The following is a 20,495-nucleotide window of genomic DNA, read 5'->3' as shown; positions in this document are numbered from 1 at the left end:
TAATGATGGGGAACTTATTACTAAGACAGTCCATCTAATTTTTTGGGTAGCTACAAATATATTTTAATATCTCATTAGGACTTATTTATAGATTTACAAACTGTCTTGCTTTGCTCCTTGCCACCTATGTCTTATACTGCATGTTATTTATTCCTTTGGATCTCATCAAAGGCTACCTAATCTCCTTTGATAGACACTGAGTGACAGTCCCAGAATAAAAGAACATACTGAAAGCAAAAGAGAAATATATATATTCATGGGACTTTAATTTCTTTTTTGGCAAAAAATAAGACTGAAGTTGATGCACAGTGAATCTGAATCCAGATTTTTAGAGAAACCTATCATTAACTTGAATATTTGATAACAATACTCTAGTTAAATATTTTGTCAAACTTACCCCTTTAAAAGATGGTGCATGGGTGCTGAACTTTCCTTGGGAGAAGAAATGCTCATTATTGGAATTTTTTCCCCAGGTATTTTATTTTCCTCATCTTTACCATGCTGATTGTTCTCCATAGAAAAAGGCTCATTAACTTTGTCAACTGTTCTACTTTCAGTTAATTTATCACCATCTTTTTCCTCCAATGTTTCCATTTCACTGTGTTGATGCTTTTTCTTTTCCTCTTCAACCTAAAAGGAAAGCTTAGTACTTAGTTTAATTGTCACTTTATTAAAAACAATATTTATGTATTTACTTAGGGAACAAGTACTAGATCTGTGATTTAACTAGTACAAGGAATTCCTAGAAGAGGAAACTCCCTCTACCAATGCTGGTCTGTACCTTCTCAGCAACTTATAGTTGTAGAGAGTTGTTTAGAACCCTGAGATATTAAATGACTTGCCTCCTGTTAGAGGCAGGACTTCAACTAGGTCTTCCTGGCCCACTATCTATTATGCCATGCTGCCTTTCATGTTCCTACTTTTATTTTTAAATATACGCCTAAATATTTATATTATCCTCAACTATTTTTTATTTTAGAAACAAAAACTGTCAATTTAAAAAATAAATTTTGTTTGAAAGATGAAAAAATGATAGTTTGATTCCTATTTCATTTTGTTTTCTCATCCTTTTTTCACATTCTTCTCTCATCCCCGCCCCCCCCCCCAACTTTAACAGAGACAAAGAGATACAATGACACACATTCAAACTCATTTTGAACCTTTTCTACCTTGACCCCACAATGAACAGATAGACCAAGCTGAGGACTGAAATAATTAACTTTATTTTCCACCATGCGCTAGGTACTTCCAATCCCATTTCTCATTCCTTACTGTGGAGTTCAGGGAGTAGAAAAAACTGAAGGTAGTCACTGAAATATTGGATCAACGTTCATAACAACATAGGAAATTGAACAGAGTGGGATTTAGGCATTGTGACTGCTACATTCTGGAAAATAAATGCTATTCACTGTGCATGTTCACAGAAGCACAATCTTTTTAAGATTTGAAAAAAAAAATCATTCAATAAATGAGGACCCTGAAGCACAGAAACATTAAGTAAATTGGTCAAAATCATGCTGATAAACTAGTGGCAGAATCAAGTAAATTGGGTGAAGGTCCCCACATTTGATTCAGAAGACACATACAGAATGAAACTGCATTATTTAGTACTTAAAATATATATGAGAGGTAGAATTGAGCTTGTTGTCAGAAGCATTAGGCTTAATTAAATACCAACTTGGCCATTTCCTCAAGTCATTTAAATTTGGGGGGCTTTAATTTCCTTGTCTGTAAATATGAGTCACACCTACATTATAAGAATAGTAATGGACATCAAATGAGATAATGTCTATAAAGTATTTTTGTAATCTGAGAGTTACATAAAATGCTAATTACTATTATTATTTTTTGACTGGAGTTGTGATTCATTGGTATAGGTAACTCCAAAGAGGAAATCCTCTCCATAAATGCAAATCAGCCCCTGCTTCTAGTCTCAGGATTGCCTGCTAAGGTAAACTGACTTGTCTAGTGTAACACAGCTAGTATATGTCAGAAGTAGGACTTGAACCCAGGTCTAACTGAATAACTCTGTATCCACTATCCTCTGCTATATCTTGAGTTGTTATTGTGAAAGCATAATTATAAGGCAGACATGTGAATATACAGATGAGTAGAGAGACTTTGGCCATGATTTTAAGCTCCATGAGCTAATAGGGCTTGACTGAATGCCTACTAATGCCTCTTTCAAAAAACAAAATTCAGTGATTAAATGAACTGTGTTAGTTTGGTAGTATCTAAAGCTAAATATACCAGAAGTCAGTGTTTTATTACTGTTTTTCCATCTTTTGCTGACATTTTATTTCTATGTATTAAAATGATAAATATCTATAGCAAATGAAAATATTTTAAAAACAATTAAATTCAAGAAGAACATTGAGCTTGTAGTCAAGAAGATCTAAGTTTAAGTCGCAACTCTCTTATTAGTTGTGAGATATACAGAGAAATACTGTATTAATGCCTTTTTGAAAATTGATACTAATTGAATAAGCAAAAATGTGTTTCATTTTATTTTGAAATGTAAAAAAATAAAGTCTAATGATTTTAGTAAAGTCAGTAAAGATGAGCATAGCTATTCACAATAAAAGTATTAGTCAAATCAGGGGAATATGTTAGCCATTTCCTAATGTTAGCTTAGATTTTCAGTATTTTAAGCCACAACATCTTATACTTGGCTAAGAAAATGAAAATGTCCATGGAAAGCAAAATTTTTTGAATGCAAAATATTACAAAGACTTGCATAAAAGAGAATCTGAATTCATTACATTTCTTTTAGGTTCGTGCCATAATTATCTTTAAGCTTATCCTTGTTCTTTTGGCCACATAGTCTAATATTCCAATGTGCATGTCTGCTTTAGAAAATTTCTTATTTACATGCCAAATATTTTGGAATCTGATGGAATAATTTGGATTACCAAAATGAGAACTATAAAAAAGGTTTTCTGGATATTTTCCTTAATTGAACTTTAAATATACTTTTTACAAATAGCAAGCATTTGAACATAGCATTTTCATCATGTGAAAAGTCAATTACACAGGATGATTGATTAAGAGGAAAAAAAATAGAATGTAGAGTGGCGGGAGATGAATCTACCTCTTTTTGTAGTTGTATTTTTTCTTTCTCCAAAGCCAGGAACTCTACTTGCAACACTCCTAACTCATTTTTAAATCTTTGCATATCTTGCTTTAATTCTGTATCCAGATGCTGTTTTGATATTTTGTCACTATATGGAAGGGAGTGTCTCCAATGTCTTAGCTCATTTGTAGAGTTATTGGCATTGTGATCACTATTCTGGAATATGTTTTCTTTTAGTTTTGTTTTCTCCTTAAATTTTGTTGAAGTACTAAGTTTAGCCTTTTTTTCTTGGATGATTGATTTCATATCAGCAGAGCGTGTAAGCCGCACACCAAAATGGCTTCCCAGAGCACTTGATTGTAGCAAACGTCCTGAATCTGGTTGCAAATTTGTGGTATTTCTATTCGGACTTTCTGCCATTTGCATACCAAATGTTTCATCTTCCTTCTTTTCATTTACAGCTATTTTTGAGTCAACTATTTTTATATTTTCTGTATCATGAGCAACATCCTTTTCATTTACATTGCAAGTACGTTTAATTTCTGGCTTATTATCATTCTTATGGAGTAGATTGCTACTTTCTGAGCATAGATTAGAAGATGATTGAAGAACATTTTCTTGGAAAGTGAGCTTTAAATTCTGTAAAGTGGCATTTTCCAGACCATATTCACTTTGTTTAGGAAATGACTGCACTTCTACATTGAGAGGGCCTCCAAATTTCTCTTTTTCCTCAGCATCATTTGAGTTATTTGCCAAACTAGGGGATGCTTCCTGTAATTGTTTTGATTCCTCTTCAAAGCCATCTTGTAGTTCCTTTTCTTGTAGTTTCTCTGTAGGCTGATCGGAAATTTTGTCCTTTTCATAAATTTCACCAAACATCTGCTTTAACTCAGTTGTAATGATTTTAAAATTCTTTTTGACTTCCATTTTCTCCTCTTCAACCCACATTTTTTCATACCTTTCTTCCCAATTTGGATCTGAATGTAAATGCTCATCATCACTATTAGATTCCTCATTGAGTTCTAGTCCTTGAGACATTCTTTTCAGATACAAAAGTGGAAAACTAAGCGGCTTAACTTGTTTCTTAGGTTCTGTTTGTTCTGGTATGTTGGCTGTTTCTAAAGTAACTTTATCCTTGGGTAATGAAATATGGACAAAGAAAAATTAAAGAATAAACAAACAATAGTTAAAATAATTTTTTTAAGCTTAGGATCTTATTTAGTCCCAAATCATTGTGTTTCAAAGGAGTGCTAAAAATTATTTAAGCTTTCCCTAAATGATAGAATAAATAAAATTTCAAAGTAAGTTTTATCCAGGGTATTCTGGATTAGAGTATATATTCCTAAAGAAACAAACAGGAACAATTTCCCATTTCATACCTTAAATTTTTTTTGGTCACATAGTAGTACAATAATTTTCAAAACAGGTTTAAAAGAGACAATAATTTTAAATGGTCAAAATTATAATACAGATATGTTCTGTTTAATAAAAAACAACAAATAAAATATAAACTTGGCATGGGATAGAAAACTCACCTCACTACTCCTTTTAAGTAATGAGATTTTTTACTACATTGATGTATTTGCCTATTGCTCACTTTTAAAATTTTTTAAATTGAAGATCAATTATAAGTATAAAAATAGTAACTCTAAATTATGACATAAATCTATGGGAAAGTAGAATGTGATTTAAAACAACTGTATTGTTGTGAGATATACCTGTATAGACTGTCTGCTTCTTTGTATGGTTCCAGTACAAACCACTGTTCTAATTACTTTACTAATTGGAGGATAGGAATTGGCAAGAGGAAGGGAAGTGATTTTTTTTACATTAATTCAGAACCAAAAATAAGAAATGATTATAATATACAACTTAGATCCATCAACAGAATTAATGGGAATTATGGGGTAGGAAGTGGCTTTTTCAAAACAGCCAAGTAAGAAATGATTCCCTGACCCCAGCACAGGTATCAACCATGGAGCCAACTCTAAAAGCAAGATTCTCCAAATGTTATTAGTTTACATGGGATAAACTACATTATTGATAATCTACACATAGGTATTCTTGAATAAATTATATAAAAAATGTTTACATGACAGAATCACATTCTAGCATTTACAAATGACCACAATCAACTTTTTTATTGTTCATTCATAGTCAACTCATTGTGATCATTTGGGGTTTTCTTGGCAAAGATACTAGATTTGTTTGTCATTTCCTTCTTCAGCTCATTTTACAGGTGAGGAAACGATGAATCTTCCTGACTCCAGGCCTTGCATTCTATCCACTGTGCCACTTAGCTGTCCATACCAAAATAAACTACTTTAAATTACCTGTAATATCATTTCTCCAAAACTGAACATTTGAAAAATCACAATATAAATGAGATGGCAATATTTTATTCAACTGATTTTCACTATTTTCCAAATTTATAGATCTACCAAATCTCAAAGTTGGAAGGAAACTAATTCTAACAAGTTGACAGCTTCTAGCTGAAAACATACCCAGTGTCTGGGTACATACCACCTTCTAAAGCAGTTATGTTCTTTAGTTCTCAATTAATTAGTGATAAAGGGGCCATTATTTTCTTTAATGAACACAGATGAACTGATAGAATCATTTCATGTGACAGTAAGGGTTCAAAAGGTTATTATAGTCCTATGTCATAACTACTTGCTATTGCATGTCATGGCTACTCCTTGAGCTGAAACCTATTCATTCTAAGAAAATATTTAATTAACTGACTTGTTGATGACCGTGGTGTTATTTGGGCAATACTTAGATTAAAGTTTTATAATAAATTAATGAGGATAAGTTACACAGTAACAAATTTTTTATTTTTAGAAATTGTGATTTCAATAGTTGTTTATAGGGCAGTGCTACAGTGAGGAAAGCTGCATAGGCTAGGCAAAGTAACCTGGTATTAGAAAGATTCTTTGGGAGGGTAAGACTGTGTGATCTTATTCATTTTTCACTACTCTCTTGCCTCTTGCATGTGCAGAATATGCCAACTAAGTGAAACATGATGAAAAGACTCAGATCTATCTTGTATAAAACATCTGAAACATGGGATTTGGAACTCCTCTAATTTCTATTAAGGAAAAAAATTGCTGGGAGGCTCTACAGCATGGGGCATCCTGACACCATTCTCACTGAGTTCAAGTCATAAGATTAGGGTTAGCATCTGAAGGGACTGAAGCTAATTTTGATATTAGACTGAAGAACCCTCATCTTTAATCTTTGAGTAGTTACAGTTTAGCAAGGAGTTGCCATGGGACTAGAAAAAGATGAATGTTGTTGATTGCTACTAAATTCTATCACAGTTTTATAACAGTAATAGTTCTCACACACTTCCAAAAAAAAGTTCTAAGGGGGAATAATTAAGAATTTATATGAATTCATTAAAAACAAGTTATGCTAGACACCTTATAAGTTACCCTTTCTGAAATTGTCAGTGGACTAGAAAATAGAACACTAGATTCAAGGAATTTCAAAGACACAATGTACCTGGATTTCAACAAGTATTTGAAAATGTTCCTCGCAAAATCTTTGTGGACCATATAAAAGGTGAATTAGGTAGGTTTGGAGCATCTTCATTGGGAAGACCTAAGGAACACTAAATCATTCTGAGGGGCAGTAAGTAGCTTTATTCTCTTATTCTGTTCAACATTTTAAATTGATAATCAGGATGAAGTGATAAAATGTTTATTGTGAGATTTGTAGATGGCATAGAATTGGGAGTGGCTGCTGATAAAGGAAGTCAGAGAACTGAGATTCCAAAGGATCTTTCTAGATTAGAACAATGGGCTAACAAGACATGATTAAAGGGGATAAATGTAAAATCCATTGTCATTTGTACACAATAGGTGAAACGATTTTTCATAGGAGTTCATGAGAGAAAGGCCTAGAAGTAATTGTTAGTGGCCTTAAGTTTAATATCATGTGTCTTTGTCTACAGCAAAAGCAGTACAGCATCCTTAGTGAGAGACATGACAGTCCTCTACTTTGTCCTAGTCAGACAAACAACTGTATTATTATGCTTAGATAGGGCACTGTAAAGCTGCAGTGCCTTCAAAGGAACTAAAGAGACTTTAAAAGTCATCCAAGATTCTTATCACAGGAAGGTCTGATAAGCAACTGGGGGTGTCTAGTTTGTTGGAAAGAAAATTTAACGAATGCCAAGATAATAGTTATCAAATATTTGGAGGAATAGAACGCAGAAGAATGGCTTGACTTGTTCAATGTGACTAAGTCAGAACCAGGAGCTTTGGGTGCACATTATAGTAAGGTAAATTATAGCTCAACCTAAGGAAAACTTCCCCAACAATTAAAGCTGTTCATATATACATTGGACTGCTTCATTTGGGTAGTAAGTTTTCAGTCACAGAAAGTCTTTAACTACTTTGGGGGGGGATATAGTAGACAGGATTCATTATTTAGGTTAAAGATAGACTAGATTAACTTTGACCATCAATACTTTCATTTTATTATTATGACATTTTTAATGCCATACAATAACATTTCAATACATCACTTCAATTTAGTGACTTGTCTAAAATGATATACATTCCTAGAAATTGACATTCACATGCATCTAGATCCATGGCAATTCTGTTATTACAATTTATTTTGACTAAGGGCAAAATAATTATATTATCAGGTAGTCTAAGTTAACTTCCTTATCATGGAAGAAATTTGTGAAAAGCAGCAAATGGCTATCCAGGGATTCTTCCTTTACTCTATTATTACACAACCGGGGATGAAGTTTTGCTATTGGTTCCTGTACCTCCAAAGAAAATTTCAACTCCTGAAATCAGACAAAAATGCATTTAAAAGTAAACTAAGTTCTAAAAAACCTTCCAATAAAACAAACATGAAAGGCAATTTTACTGAAATAAAATATCAAGAAATTTCAATATCATTTTTACATACCTGTTCCTGGTCACTTTTATCAAAACTTTCTTGGCTTTCCTGTGATGATCCTTTAAATTCCAATTCTTGTGTCAAATCTATATTAATATTTAAGTAAAAATTTATTTTACATAGAATTACTTTTCTTATATGAATGAAATCCCCCCATTAATAGTAATGGCAGTTTTGACAGCTATAATTGATTTATTGTAATCTATTTTAAAACAAGATATTTAAGATATGTAAGAATATATATTATATATAAATTAATATTTAAAAATAAGAAATATAAAAAATTTCTACTTTACTAATTGTGCATTTATTTTGTGATTATTTTGTAATATCAAATATTTTGATTATTATTTGTGATTATTTTATAATCTCAATCTACTGCTACATTTTAACTTTCTTGTGAGAGGCTCATTTCATACCAAATCACAGGAAGCTGTGAAGATTGACGTATTAAATCTAGCTGAAACTATTTCATTGGAAATTAAAGGTAAACTGAGAGACAATGGTCTGTGAATGATCAATTCATTATTTAGGCTCTAGAAGTAAGCAATAAATTGGGTCAATGGACTTTCCCAACGACCAAAAACTATGAAATAGGGATAACCAACCTTCATATAGTTTTGGAAAGCACAAGAGAACAAAGAACAGATTTGGATAGGGCAGAAAAACAATGAGACAAGTTATAGAGTAGACAGCATGATGGGGACATGATTGACCGGGAATTGGGAATGAGGGGTTAGCAACAACCCTCCCCCATCTTGTGACTATGAAATATTCATTGCTTGAGTCCACCTGCAAGGTTAGAGATAGTGGATCATACTTCTTTGGATAACAAACCATATATCCTTGAAGGATAGCTTGGTGGTATAAAGATACTGGAACAAACTCCTTGGTGTTCATGTGCTTCCTTCAAAGGTAATACATTTCTTTGACATAAGAATAGAAGAATGATTAACAGGAGGACTTGATTTCTAAATTTAACTCATCACAGGACAGATTAGTTTCTGAACTAATTTCAAAGGCAAAGAATCATAACAGGGAGAGAGGACAAAATCAGTTAAAAATAGAATAAATCTGATTATTTCAAAACACAGAAAGAACAAAACCTAAATCTTAATAGGTGAAACCACTGGACAAGACTGTCTCAAAAACAGTAGGGAAAAAAGTCCTCTTTCTTGGTACCATGTTGCATAGGGAAATAAAAGTAAATGAGATCTGTATCATTGAGTAAATCTATAAACTACTCTGATTAAGCCAAGAAAACATGAAAAAAAGATATGCAGATAATACTCCAGCACTGTAATAAAACTTAGTTACCTCAAATATTGTATGATAATATGGAGAGAAATTCACAGAAGTAAAAAGATTAACAGAACTTCTAAAAAACAGGAAGAGATAACTATATATGACACAAATCTATGGAAACAAAACCAACATAAATGACACAGTTATCTTAATTTATGGAGATATTCCCTGGTATGGTTATTGCATTCCATCCAAACAAATGGCATGGAAACAATTCCTGGCAAGCATTAACTAACCAGGTAATTTAATACTTGGGGAAAGTTAAATTGATTATATTTAGCTTTAAGGAAAATAGCTATAAGTAATCCAAAATTACAGGAAAAAAAGAAAAATCATTCACATATGGATGTCATATGTGAATATAAATGCCTAATGGTTTTAGGATTAGAAACACTTAAAAAAATGAAGTAGAAAATGACAGTTAATTAGACAAAAGAAAACTAATTTAGGACATAAGCCTAAACTATCCCCTTTCAGTGTTTCTGGGATATTATACTGGTTATAGGGGGAAATCAAAATACCTGTTAAAAAGACACCTGACAGATTCTAGACTCCATGAGAAGAGTAAAAACAGGCAGTGAATTTTGTTATCACATGACTTTCTAATTGATTTTGCCTACCTATACTAATAAAGATTGAAATGAATGAATTGAACAAATAATCTCCCTATGGAAAATTCAGAATGTTTACTCTACATGTTTCTTCATTACCTTTTTTACCTTCTTCTTTTTCGAGAGGGAGCTGTGCTTCACACTGCTTCGGGGGGACTGGTTTTTCTACTAGAATCACAACCCTAAACCCAGTCTCAGGCCCAGTCCCAGCTTCCGCTTCTGCTTCCGCTTCAGCTACTTCATCTTCTTTTAAAGGAATCTTTCCAAACTCCGTGGATCCTGACTGATTTTTGGTCAGTGACAGTGATTTGCAAGGATAATTTCCATTAAAATTCAAATCCTTGGAACTTCTGTAACTCTCATTTTTCTGAGAAATACTGGTAGAATCCCAATTAGAAATATCTGAAAAAGAAATACTGGAGTTAAATATTAGTGCATCAGTTTTATCCACCTGATAGATTATTTAACTTTTTCATAGGATGTCACTCAGATCACCACCTAGCTTTATGACTTTATTTTGTTAACTTATGCATCCTGTATTTTATTTCTTAGGTAAAATAAAAAAAACAACAACAATTGTTTTCTTTTCATTCATTCAGCCCCTTTTTCTTGGATTACCAACTCTTCCTCCCTCTTCAAAATCTATCTCTTCTGTAATCCCAAAGAATTTATTAGTAAGATCCTTGGGGAAAGGCTTCTCTTTTGTGATAACCTTTTAAAAAGAACATATACATTTGACTTTTCAAATTGTTTAGGATTAGGAAATATAGTCTTTTTTGTTGTTGTTTTGTGGGGCAATGAGGGTTAAGTTACTTGCCCAGGTTCACACAGCCAGTAAGGGTCAAGTGTCTGAGGCCAGATTTGAACTCAGGTCCTCCTGAATCCAGGGCCTGTGCTTTAACCACTGCGCCACCCAGTTGCCCCCAGGAAATATAGTCTTTTCTTGGGGGGGTGAGGCAATTGGGGTTAAGTGACTTGCCTAGGGTCACACAGCTAGTAAGTGTTAAGTGTCTGAGGCCAGATTTGAACTCAGGTCTTTCTGACTCCAGGGCCGGTGCTTTATGCCCTGTGCCACCTAGCTGCCCCAGGAAATATAGTCTTAACCTGTGATTTATTTATATAGAATTCTCAGGTGAGGAAACTTCCTCTAATAATGTAGACTGGTACCTTCTATGAAATTTATAGTCTTAGAAAGTTTCCTAGGGCACTTAACAGTTAAGTGACTTGCCCATAGTATGTGTGAAAGATGAGACTTGAAACTATGTCTTTTGGGTTTTGAGGCCATCTCTCTATCCACTATGTTAAAAGATTTTTCCACAGAAAATGTTTACAATTAGGATCATTTCAGCGACTGTATTTTTTTTTAAAAGAACTGCTTTTTATTCTAAGCCTAGTTGCACAATTTTTTTCAAATGTGAACTACTTTGACTATAAAATAGTTTTTTTCCAGAATACTCTAACTTCTTAAATACAAGTCTTTTAACTTTCAATATGCATTACAAATTTAACATGAAAATGATGAATATAGAGTATAAGTATTCTCTTTTGAAATATGACAAGACTATGTTTATATTAGTTTCAAATATGTGCAGATAAAGAACAATGATGTCTGAAAGGGATAAACACCTGAATATACAATAAACAATTTTCTGGGAATTTAAAGTTTCTCCCATCCTTCACTTAATAATGGCATCTCCTCAATTTATTGTCCAATATCTCCCCTCCCTTTCACTGTCTTATTAGTAGAGTTATTTATAGTCACTCCTCAAATCCTTTTATCTGGCTTTGGGTCTAACACTACTGAAACTGCTTACTCCAAGGTTATCGATGGTATCTTAACTTTTAAATCCGATAGCCCTTTTCTCGGTCCTCATCTTTCTTGACCTTACATAGCCTCAAATACTGTTAAACATCCTTCCTCACCAATAATCTCTTTTGATAGTCTTTGTTGGTGATCTCATCCACTCTCATGATTTCACTGAAAAATGGTCAAAAGAGGTCATACCAGACTACTTTCACATTTTGAAAGGGTTACTAGACTGACTGACCAGGGGATTATCGTCATTACAGTTTGCCCAAATTTCACCAAAGTATCTGATCTCATGCCATCTTTGTGGAAATGACAAACACAAGACAGAAGTATGGATAGATAAATGTTTGTCAGAATTTGTTGGAGTATATGCTCAATATGATTCAATATAGCAGCCATAAGAGCTAGAGCAATTTTAGATCTTATTAAAAGAGATGTAATGCCCAGAGGGAGAGGTTAGTCTGGCTGACTGCTGCCTTGGTCAGACCACAACCTGAATACATTGCTTAGTTTTGGACACCACATTTTAAGACATGCTCCTGTACCTCTCAGCCTGTATGTCCTGCTGCACCTTCAAATTCAACATGGACAAAGAACTCAGCATTTTGTTTCATTCCCTCTTATAACCTCCAAAGTGATCAGTCCTTTAATATTTATCTTTGTTAAAGATAGGCCATCTTCTCACCTATATGGGCCTACATCTTTGACATTTATCTCTTATCCAAATATGTATGTGTGTGTGTGTGTGTGTGTGTGTGTGTGTGTGTGTGCATGGACACACACACATATCTAACAGTTGCTAAGTCCCATTGATTATGCCTCCACGATATTTGTCATCCTCTTTTCAAATCCACCCTCCTAGTTCAAGACCACATCAACTTTTACCTAGATTTTTTTTTTTTTTTAGTGAGGCAATTGGGTTAAGTGACTTGCCTAGGGTCACACAGCTCTTAAGTGTTAAGTGTCTGAGGCCGGATTTGAATTCAGGTGCTCCTGATTCCAGGGCCAGTGCTCTATCCACTGCTCCACCTAACTGCCCCCTTACCTAGATTTTTGCAATAAATTACTAACTGATCTTCTTATCTCTAACTTCTCTGGTCCATTCTACACAAAGCCATTAGTTAAATAATCTTAAAGCACATAAGTAGGCCATTCTCTTGCTCTAAAGCCTTCTGTGATACTGACTGTTTTTATCTTTGTATTCTAGAGTAAAACAGTAGGCACTTTATATGCACATGCTACATAATAGTTGCTTAATGTATGTTAACTTGAATTGGGAGAATACATACATTATTGAACTTATGCGCCTTCATGCAATACAGAAAAAAGCCAGGAAGTATAAAAATGCAACTTGAAATATGCTCTTCAAAACACAAAGGTAAAAACCTGAAGACTACAGGATACGTCTTCTACTAGGTGTGATTTTTTTAGAATTCACTTATTCGCATACTTGTAAAGAAGGAAAAAAAAGGAAAATACCATCAATGTCATCTGCATCATCTAAACCAAATTCTTCTATTACATCTGTAATACAAGTGGGGAGGAAAGAAAAACAAAGAAATATGAGTACTGAAAACTCTTCAAAATATACTTCTTTTCTTTCTAAATTATGAATTATAAAACTCACATGACTTTTGTTTTTCCTTAACTCTTTCTCCTACTTCTTGGTTTGTGAAAGAATCTTTCAATCCAATCATGGGTTGAATGGACTATGAAACAAGATAATTAAATAACAAGATAGTTATATTTAAAGTTTTCAGTAAATATCAGATAATAAATTAAAATTATCAATGTTATTACCTTCAGATTAGGATGTCTCTTAGAGAAGTCTGAAAACAGGATAAAAATTTTATTATCAACTATATTTAAACAGTGTAATTCAATCACAACTTCATGCAAAATAAATAGGCTTGTGGAATCCTATTATAGAATTTAAAGAATGAAGTTTTAATTTGGTATAATGTTTATTATGACTTTTGCATGACTAATTAGAATAAATTATTAGTACTTGAAATGAAACAAGCATATAGTGTTGGCACAACATGCAATTTACATTTCAAATACATCAGATTTCAAGGGACTCAAATACATAAGTATACATATACAAATATATAAGCATGCTCATCAATGATACACATAAAAGTTATCCTTTTTAAGAGATGGATAATCAAGTTCCACAGGGGGTTAATTACAAAGTTGATGCTCTAATGCAAGCAGCACATCTTCCAAGCAATGAGAGTGATTAATGCAATTATACTACAAGTGCTCACAGTGTGGATGATTCCTTAATTAGCTATATAATTTGCAAAATCAGGACTATGTAAACAATAAAGATAAAATAGTTAAAACAATTGATAAATCATATTCTTATTACAGAAATAAATGTTCTGAATATATCCACTTAGATGTACACTTGTAGAATAATAGTTAATAATATATTTTCATTTCTTTCCATACCCATGTTGCCTACTGGTATGCCTATACTTCTTGTATCCAATAGTTTATCCATTTTAAAGTTTCTTGATCCATTTATGAAAGAAGGTATATAAAATACATCTAAGAAATGATGTAGAAAAACTTTCAATTTTCAAAGTTATTTTTAAAAAGCAAAATTGTTTTAATTATCTCAATTACTAATTCAATGTCAATACATAAAAATCTTTTCACCATATGTAATTTAACATTAATGAGAAACAAATATTTTCACAAATATTGACAATAAATCTCAGAAAATAAAATTTGAAGTTTTGAAAAACAGCTTTTATTTTACAATATTAAATTAGTTTACTATACATCAGTCCAAAAAAGTCTTAAGAAATTGTTTACTTTACTAAATTATAAAATTAGGGTTGCTATATGTCAGTCCACAAAAGTATTAAGAAATTGAAAGAAGTTTTAAAACAGATAATTCCAAAACAGCACCAGATACTTTGCTTTGCCTTTTACTTTTCCATATGCATCAGTAAGGTAAACGTTATAACTATCTTCTGTGTTACTCACTCCACTAGGCTAAAGAAGACATTAATTGTCCTCCTTCTAGATAGAGAGAAGATAGACAAGTTGCTTAATATGTCTAACCTTAGCTCTCTTTTCTTCATTCATACTGGCAGCATTTTCTTTTTGGGGAAGAAAAAACTCCAATCCATGCATACAAAGCTGGAGAGAGGGATAGCTTATGCTACTAGAAGAGAACAATATTTGCCCTTACTTGTGTATTCTGTGTGGGCATCACTGAAAGCCTGGCAATAAGGTGGTGATTTTTTTTTCCTCATAAATTAATTAAGACTAGATATAACTCAGACAAGGGAGGGAGGCGAAGATGACCTTAATCTGTATCAGTTGCCAGAGCATTTAGACAAATGAACTCATTGGTCCATGGGGTAAGTGAACATATAATTCTTTTTGTTAGTATTCGTTCTATGTTTCCCTTTATAAAAAGTTCAGAAAGAACAAAACAGCTGTTGTGTCAAAGTTTAATAAACCTTGGGATGGATTACATTGTCACGTATATAGTAGTAGGTGTTCTGTAATATTAGTTGATAATGTTTACAATAAAGATATCTTTAAAAGAAACCAAAAAATCAATATGTTGGGAAATAATTATTAGGAAGATAGGTAAAATCTAGAAAAGCTTCATGGAGTTTCTGAAGGAAAAGAGAAATTTCAACAGATGGCCTGAATGGATACATGGAGGTAGTCCATGGCAGGACAACACACAGAATAACTAATAGAACAGTTTGGCTGAAAAAGGGAGTGAAGACTAGCAGTATGGATTAAGGCTGGAAAGGTAGGTTAGAGTCCTACTGTCAAGGGTCATAGTTACTTCATACCAATTAAATTACAGGTCTAGTCTCACCAAAAAGAATTATGGCCAACTAATTGAACTGAAAAGGAGCTCATTCTGTTTCCTAATAACCACCATGCAAAGGCTGGACGATTATTAACAGAGACAATTACTAGAGCCAATCTGTCACTCCATATCATACGTAGCTATTTCTTTTCTCTCTTTTCCATTGAACTCTTCCACTCTCCTTCCAGTACCTTTTCTTCCTTACTTTTCTCCTACTATATTCCTTTTCTATCTCTTCTTTTTCTGATTTTGCTCAGGGATACTGCTTAGTCCTGTTAATGGCACTGACTTAATATACATTCCTAAATTACACATATTTGATGAAAGGTTCTCTTCCCACCCCTCACCCCCCACCTAGCTGCTAGATATCACTTTTCAATTTTTTAAAAAATAAACCTAACTATGTATATAATATAATCTTACCTTCGAGTTGATCTATTGACTCAATACTGTCTTGTATTGTTTGATTTGTAGTTCCAGAGATATGTCTGGCAGATCCTTTGGGGAGACTTTCAGAGGCATACTTATCAAATGAAAAGATCAACAACACAGTTAGGAAGCCCACTATAGAAAGTAGTCCATAATGCTTTCTACTGGTAAATTGTGAAGACTTTCCACTTAGAGAGAAATGAGAATTCTACAGAAAATGTTTTCATAAAACATTTTCTTCTGGGGGGCAGCTAGGTGGTGCAGTTGATAAAGCACTAGCCCTGGATTCAGGAGGACCTGAGTTCAAATCCGGCCTCAGACATGTGATGCTTACTAGCCATGTGACTCTGGGCAAGTCACTTAACCCTCATTGTACCACCAAAAATACACACACACACACACACACACCACTTTCTTTTAAAGAACAACCTCATACCTACACTTTTCAAATTTACTCTTCTGTGTTTTGTCTTTAGATGAGATAACACTAGTAGATGTAGTAGTGTAGGCTTGAGTACATTTTTCCATACAGAAATGGCTTACTTGTACGTAATGATAAAATTCTAAAAACAGAATATTATTGCTATGACAGTTACAATAATATTTTATAATACATTTAAATACTATGTACCACATGCTAACAATATGGGAGAAGAAAATAATATTTGGGATCAAATGCACAATATATAATCCCCTCAGAAAAGGTGGTGCAGTTGATAGAGCCCTGGGCTTGGAGTCAAGAAGATTCATCTTCATGAGTTCAAATCTAGTCTCAGGCACTTTCTAGCTGTACCTGGGCAAGTCCCTTAACCCTGTTTGCCTTAGTTTCTTTATCTGTAAAATGAGCTGGAGAAGGAAATGGCAAACCACTGCAGTTTTTTTTTCTGGGGCAATGGGGGTTAAGTGGCTTGCCCAGGGTCACATGGCTAGTAAGCATCAAGTGTCTGAAGTTGGATTTGAACTCAGGTTCTCCTAAATCCAGGGCCGGTACTTTATCCGCTGTGCCACCTAGCTGCCCTCATCACTGCAGTATTTTTGTTGATAAAACTCCAAATGGGGTCATGAAGAGTAAGACACAACTGAAATGACTGAATGACAAAGCCTAGCACAGTGCAAACTGATCTGGGTTTATTAATGCATATGCACAACCTACCACAATGCCCCCCACCCCCACCCCCACGGAAACTCTGGGAAAAAAGAGAAGACTTGGCCTTCTGTAAACTCTCCAATAACATTTCTCCAAACATCACACAAACAAAAAATTTTAACTTAAGCACATCATCCATATTTAATGTAATTACCACCTTCTCTAGAGGTCTCCCACACTTGGATTATGTTTCTCTTCATTTAATTTCCTGTCTTCATGCTTTATGTCTTTAATACATATGATGGCCTCCAAATCTCTTGTGGATCCTTATTTTTTTCTCTATCTAGTACTTCTCCATTCTCCATTTTTTCATATGTTAATAAGCATAAGCATACACATTGCCCTTTTCTTGTCTTCATATTTCATGCCTCTGCCTTTGGTTATTCCCATCACAAAGCTGTGAGTTAATCCCTTCAACTCTGTCTATCTCAATCACAAGAGAGATCCTTCTGTGTCCCAGATTCCCGACCCCCTTTTGTCATAAGACATGGAAAACCATATGACTTTACTCTCAAGTTTCTAAAATTCTAGCAATCTATGAGATAGCTCCATTTAAATGTTTCCTGGGAGCTAATTTATTAAAAAGTTCCCCTAGCCTGTCATCATGTAATTCCCCCAACCCTAACTTCCTCATTTCTATTAGTGATATCTATATTTTTCTAGGCCCTCAGCCTTAAAAACTCAGTTATCTCCTTTGCTCTCTGTAGCCAAATAATCACTACATACTGCTGAATCTTTCTTTAAAATAAGGAAGTTATTATTTAACCTCTCCTATTTCTACAATCACTCCAGTTTATTTCATCACCTTATACCTACTGAAACTACACCTTTTTGCCTATAATACACCTCTGCTCCAGTTAATCTTTTATACTGTCCACAAACAAACCTTTCCTAAAATACAAAACTTCAAAATATTATTACACTGCATACGAAGCAACAATGGCTCCTTGATGCAAGTCACATCTCAAATCTAATGCTATCATTCAAAGTCTCAACTCAATATATCATTTATTGAAAATAATTTACGTTTCCTATTATAGGCCTTCTGTTAAAGCTAAACCTCACTCTTTACATTCCTTATAAGCATCTTTATTTCCTTCTGCCCAAGCTCTCTCCTGGAATGTTTTCTTCCCTCTTCTCTGTCAATCAAAATTTGACCCTATCATTAAGCCCTAATTCTTACTATTACCTCTTTCATGAAGTCTTTCCTGATTAATCACAACTTACTTGGCCATTTTCCTTTATATTATCCTCAGCAGTTGTGTATACAAGTTGTGCAAAATTTGGTAACAGTTGGCCATAAGATCATCTTATACATGCCTATGTCCTATCTCATCACTTAAAATTATGCTGCTCATATAATAGGGAAGCAGGGTTATAGACTGTCTTTGTCCAAAGTCTCATATTGTACTGGAATATATCTTAATACCTAGAACAGCATGTGGTATTATGGTATTTGCTCACTGAATGATTGACTAAATGAATGAATGACATATGAAGTTGGTGTTGGTGTAAGATATTAAGGGATAGAGTAGAAAGTACATGGCCTGAAAGTTAGGACCACTGGATTTTATTCTCGGCTCTGTCACTAACTAGTTGTGAGACCAAAGGCAAATTACCTGACTTCTCTGGGGTTCAGCTTCCTCATGGGTTAAATGAGTAGCTGGACTAGATTATTTCTACGGTCTCTTCCAGCTCTAAAATTCTGATTCAATTCCATTGAGGCAATTGCAATGATTAGTAAATAAGTAAATCTGAAATGTAATTTTAAAAGTAACAAACAATATTGGAGTTTCAAAATAATAGAATAAAATGGGGTCATGAAGAGTCTGACATGACTAAACAACAGCAACAATAGAGATAAATGACTGAGGCAGCTAGATGGCGCAGTGGACAGAGCACAGGCCCTGGAGTCAGGAGGACCTGAGTTCAAATCCGGCCTCAGACACTTAACACTTACTAGCTGTGACCCTGGGCAAGTCACTTAACTCCAATTGCCCCACAAAAACCCCCAAAACAAAACAAAACAAAAACCAACCAAAATAACTTAATAGAAGATACCTCTGAATCCCAAGGTGATTCTGTATCTTCTCCCTCTTCCAATCCTAATTCTGCAATCATATCTATAAAAAAAAAGCCCCAAACCCACATGTATCACTAGAATATGTGGTACCGAGAATATGAAAACTGTCCAAATATATCTATTCATAATTGCTTCAGCAAAAATTAAATTAAAATTACAACAGAAAAAAAATTCCAGGAGACAAAAAGAGATTAAGAGAACAACATTTGGATTTAGGGATTATGGGCAAAGTAGGACCCTTTCCAGAAAGAAGTTAGGGGCTAAGTGGTAATTTTATATAAGGCTATATAACAATTTTTTTTCTTTTTGAAAATACACTTAATATTATGAGAAAAAAGGATAGATTATATTTAATATACTTCCTAGTTAGGTCAATACACATTAAATTAATGTTTATCATGGCATTTTACAAAAAGAAAGTTTTGCAAGCATATTCTACTACTTGAGGGGTAGCATTTCATAGTGCAGGGCTTAAACTTTTTCCACTCATGACCCCTTTTTGCCTGAGACATTTTTACGTGATCCCAGGTATATAAAATAGGTATATATAACTCTTTTATTGTTGCCACTTTTTTGCAACTGCCACATTCAATGACCCCACACACACACATTCAGTTACTGGACCCCAGGTAATAAATTTTGTGATAGTGTATACAGGATCAGTTTTGGAATTGGAAAACCTCTTTCTAGTCCCATTTCTGATATGTTGGTTCTGTGACTATGAGCAAGGCACTGTACTTCTGAGTGCTCCAGGATACTCAGTAAGACTATAAACTGTAGAACAGTTGACAATCTGTAGTGATAGAAATTTCCTTATTGCGAATTTCCTACAATGATGAAATCATGAGTGGTGTCAAAACAGTAACTTACCTTTTCTAACAGCACACTTCTCTGTTGTACTGTGAGCCTGAAGTTCATTGGGAATATCTGAAGGTTCACAAGGTTTTTGTTCTCTAGTACCACTGTCAATTAATAAACAATCTTCCTTTTCTTCCTTCTCTGATTCTTTCTATAAGTAATGATAATGAAATGTACAATGTCCTCTAAAAATTTTCTTTAATCTATTGCTAGCATAAATAATTCAAAGTTATCTAATATACTGTAACTGCCAGATGCTGATGGACCTAACAATCAAATCAAGCAAAGAATGAGATTTTTCCAATCACTTGTTTCAGGCATTTGATTTATAGAAAAACTTTTCTCCATAAGTAGAAATATTAATTTACAGCATTATATATGCTGATGAATGTTTTAATTCTAACTT

The 20,495-nt window shown here is 33.7% G+C and overlaps 1 protein-coding gene across 4 annotated transcripts in view; it reads right to left on the bottom strand.

The window, feature by feature from the left end:
* ANKRD26 (ankyrin repeat domain 26) overlaps positions 1-20,495 on the bottom strand; it is a 99,277-nt gene that overhangs the window by 45,972 nt on the left and 32,810 nt on the right. For 3 of the 4 annotated variants that reach the window (XR_006353319.1, XM_043968081.1, XM_043968082.1), the window contains exons 12-22: positions 20,102-20,240; positions 19,210-19,271; positions 15,996-16,095; positions 14,180-14,278; positions 13,523-13,551; positions 13,350-13,431; positions 13,202-13,246; positions 10,012-10,314; positions 8,006-8,082; positions 3,092-4,207; positions 398-630 (exon numbers count right to left, since the gene is read on the bottom strand). Coding sequence is in view for 3 of the 4 variants with exons in the window: in XM_043968081.1 (XP_043824016.1) it covers positions 398-630; positions 3,092-4,207; positions 8,006-8,082; positions 10,012-10,314; positions 13,202-13,246; positions 13,350-13,431; positions 13,523-13,551; positions 14,180-14,278; positions 15,996-16,095; positions 19,210-19,271; positions 20,102-20,240 (2,285 nt within the window). In the remaining variant the exon portion in view is untranslated. The remainder of the gene's footprint in view (positions 1-397; positions 631-3,091; positions 4,208-8,005; positions 8,083-10,011; positions 10,315-13,201; positions 13,247-13,349; positions 13,432-13,522; positions 13,552-14,179; positions 14,279-15,995; positions 16,096-19,209; positions 19,272-20,101; positions 20,241-20,495) is intronic. The other variant, XM_043968083.1, reaches the window with a different exon arrangement.

This window comes from Dromiciops gliroides, chromosome 5 (genome assembly GCF_019393635.1).
Source record: "Dromiciops gliroides isolate mDroGli1 chromosome 5, mDroGli1.pri, whole genome shotgun sequence".
Taxonomy (NCBI): Eukaryota; Metazoa; Chordata; class Mammalia; order Microbiotheria; family Microbiotheriidae; genus Dromiciops; species Dromiciops gliroides.
This window is presented reverse-complemented; position numbering and strand designations above follow the sequence as displayed.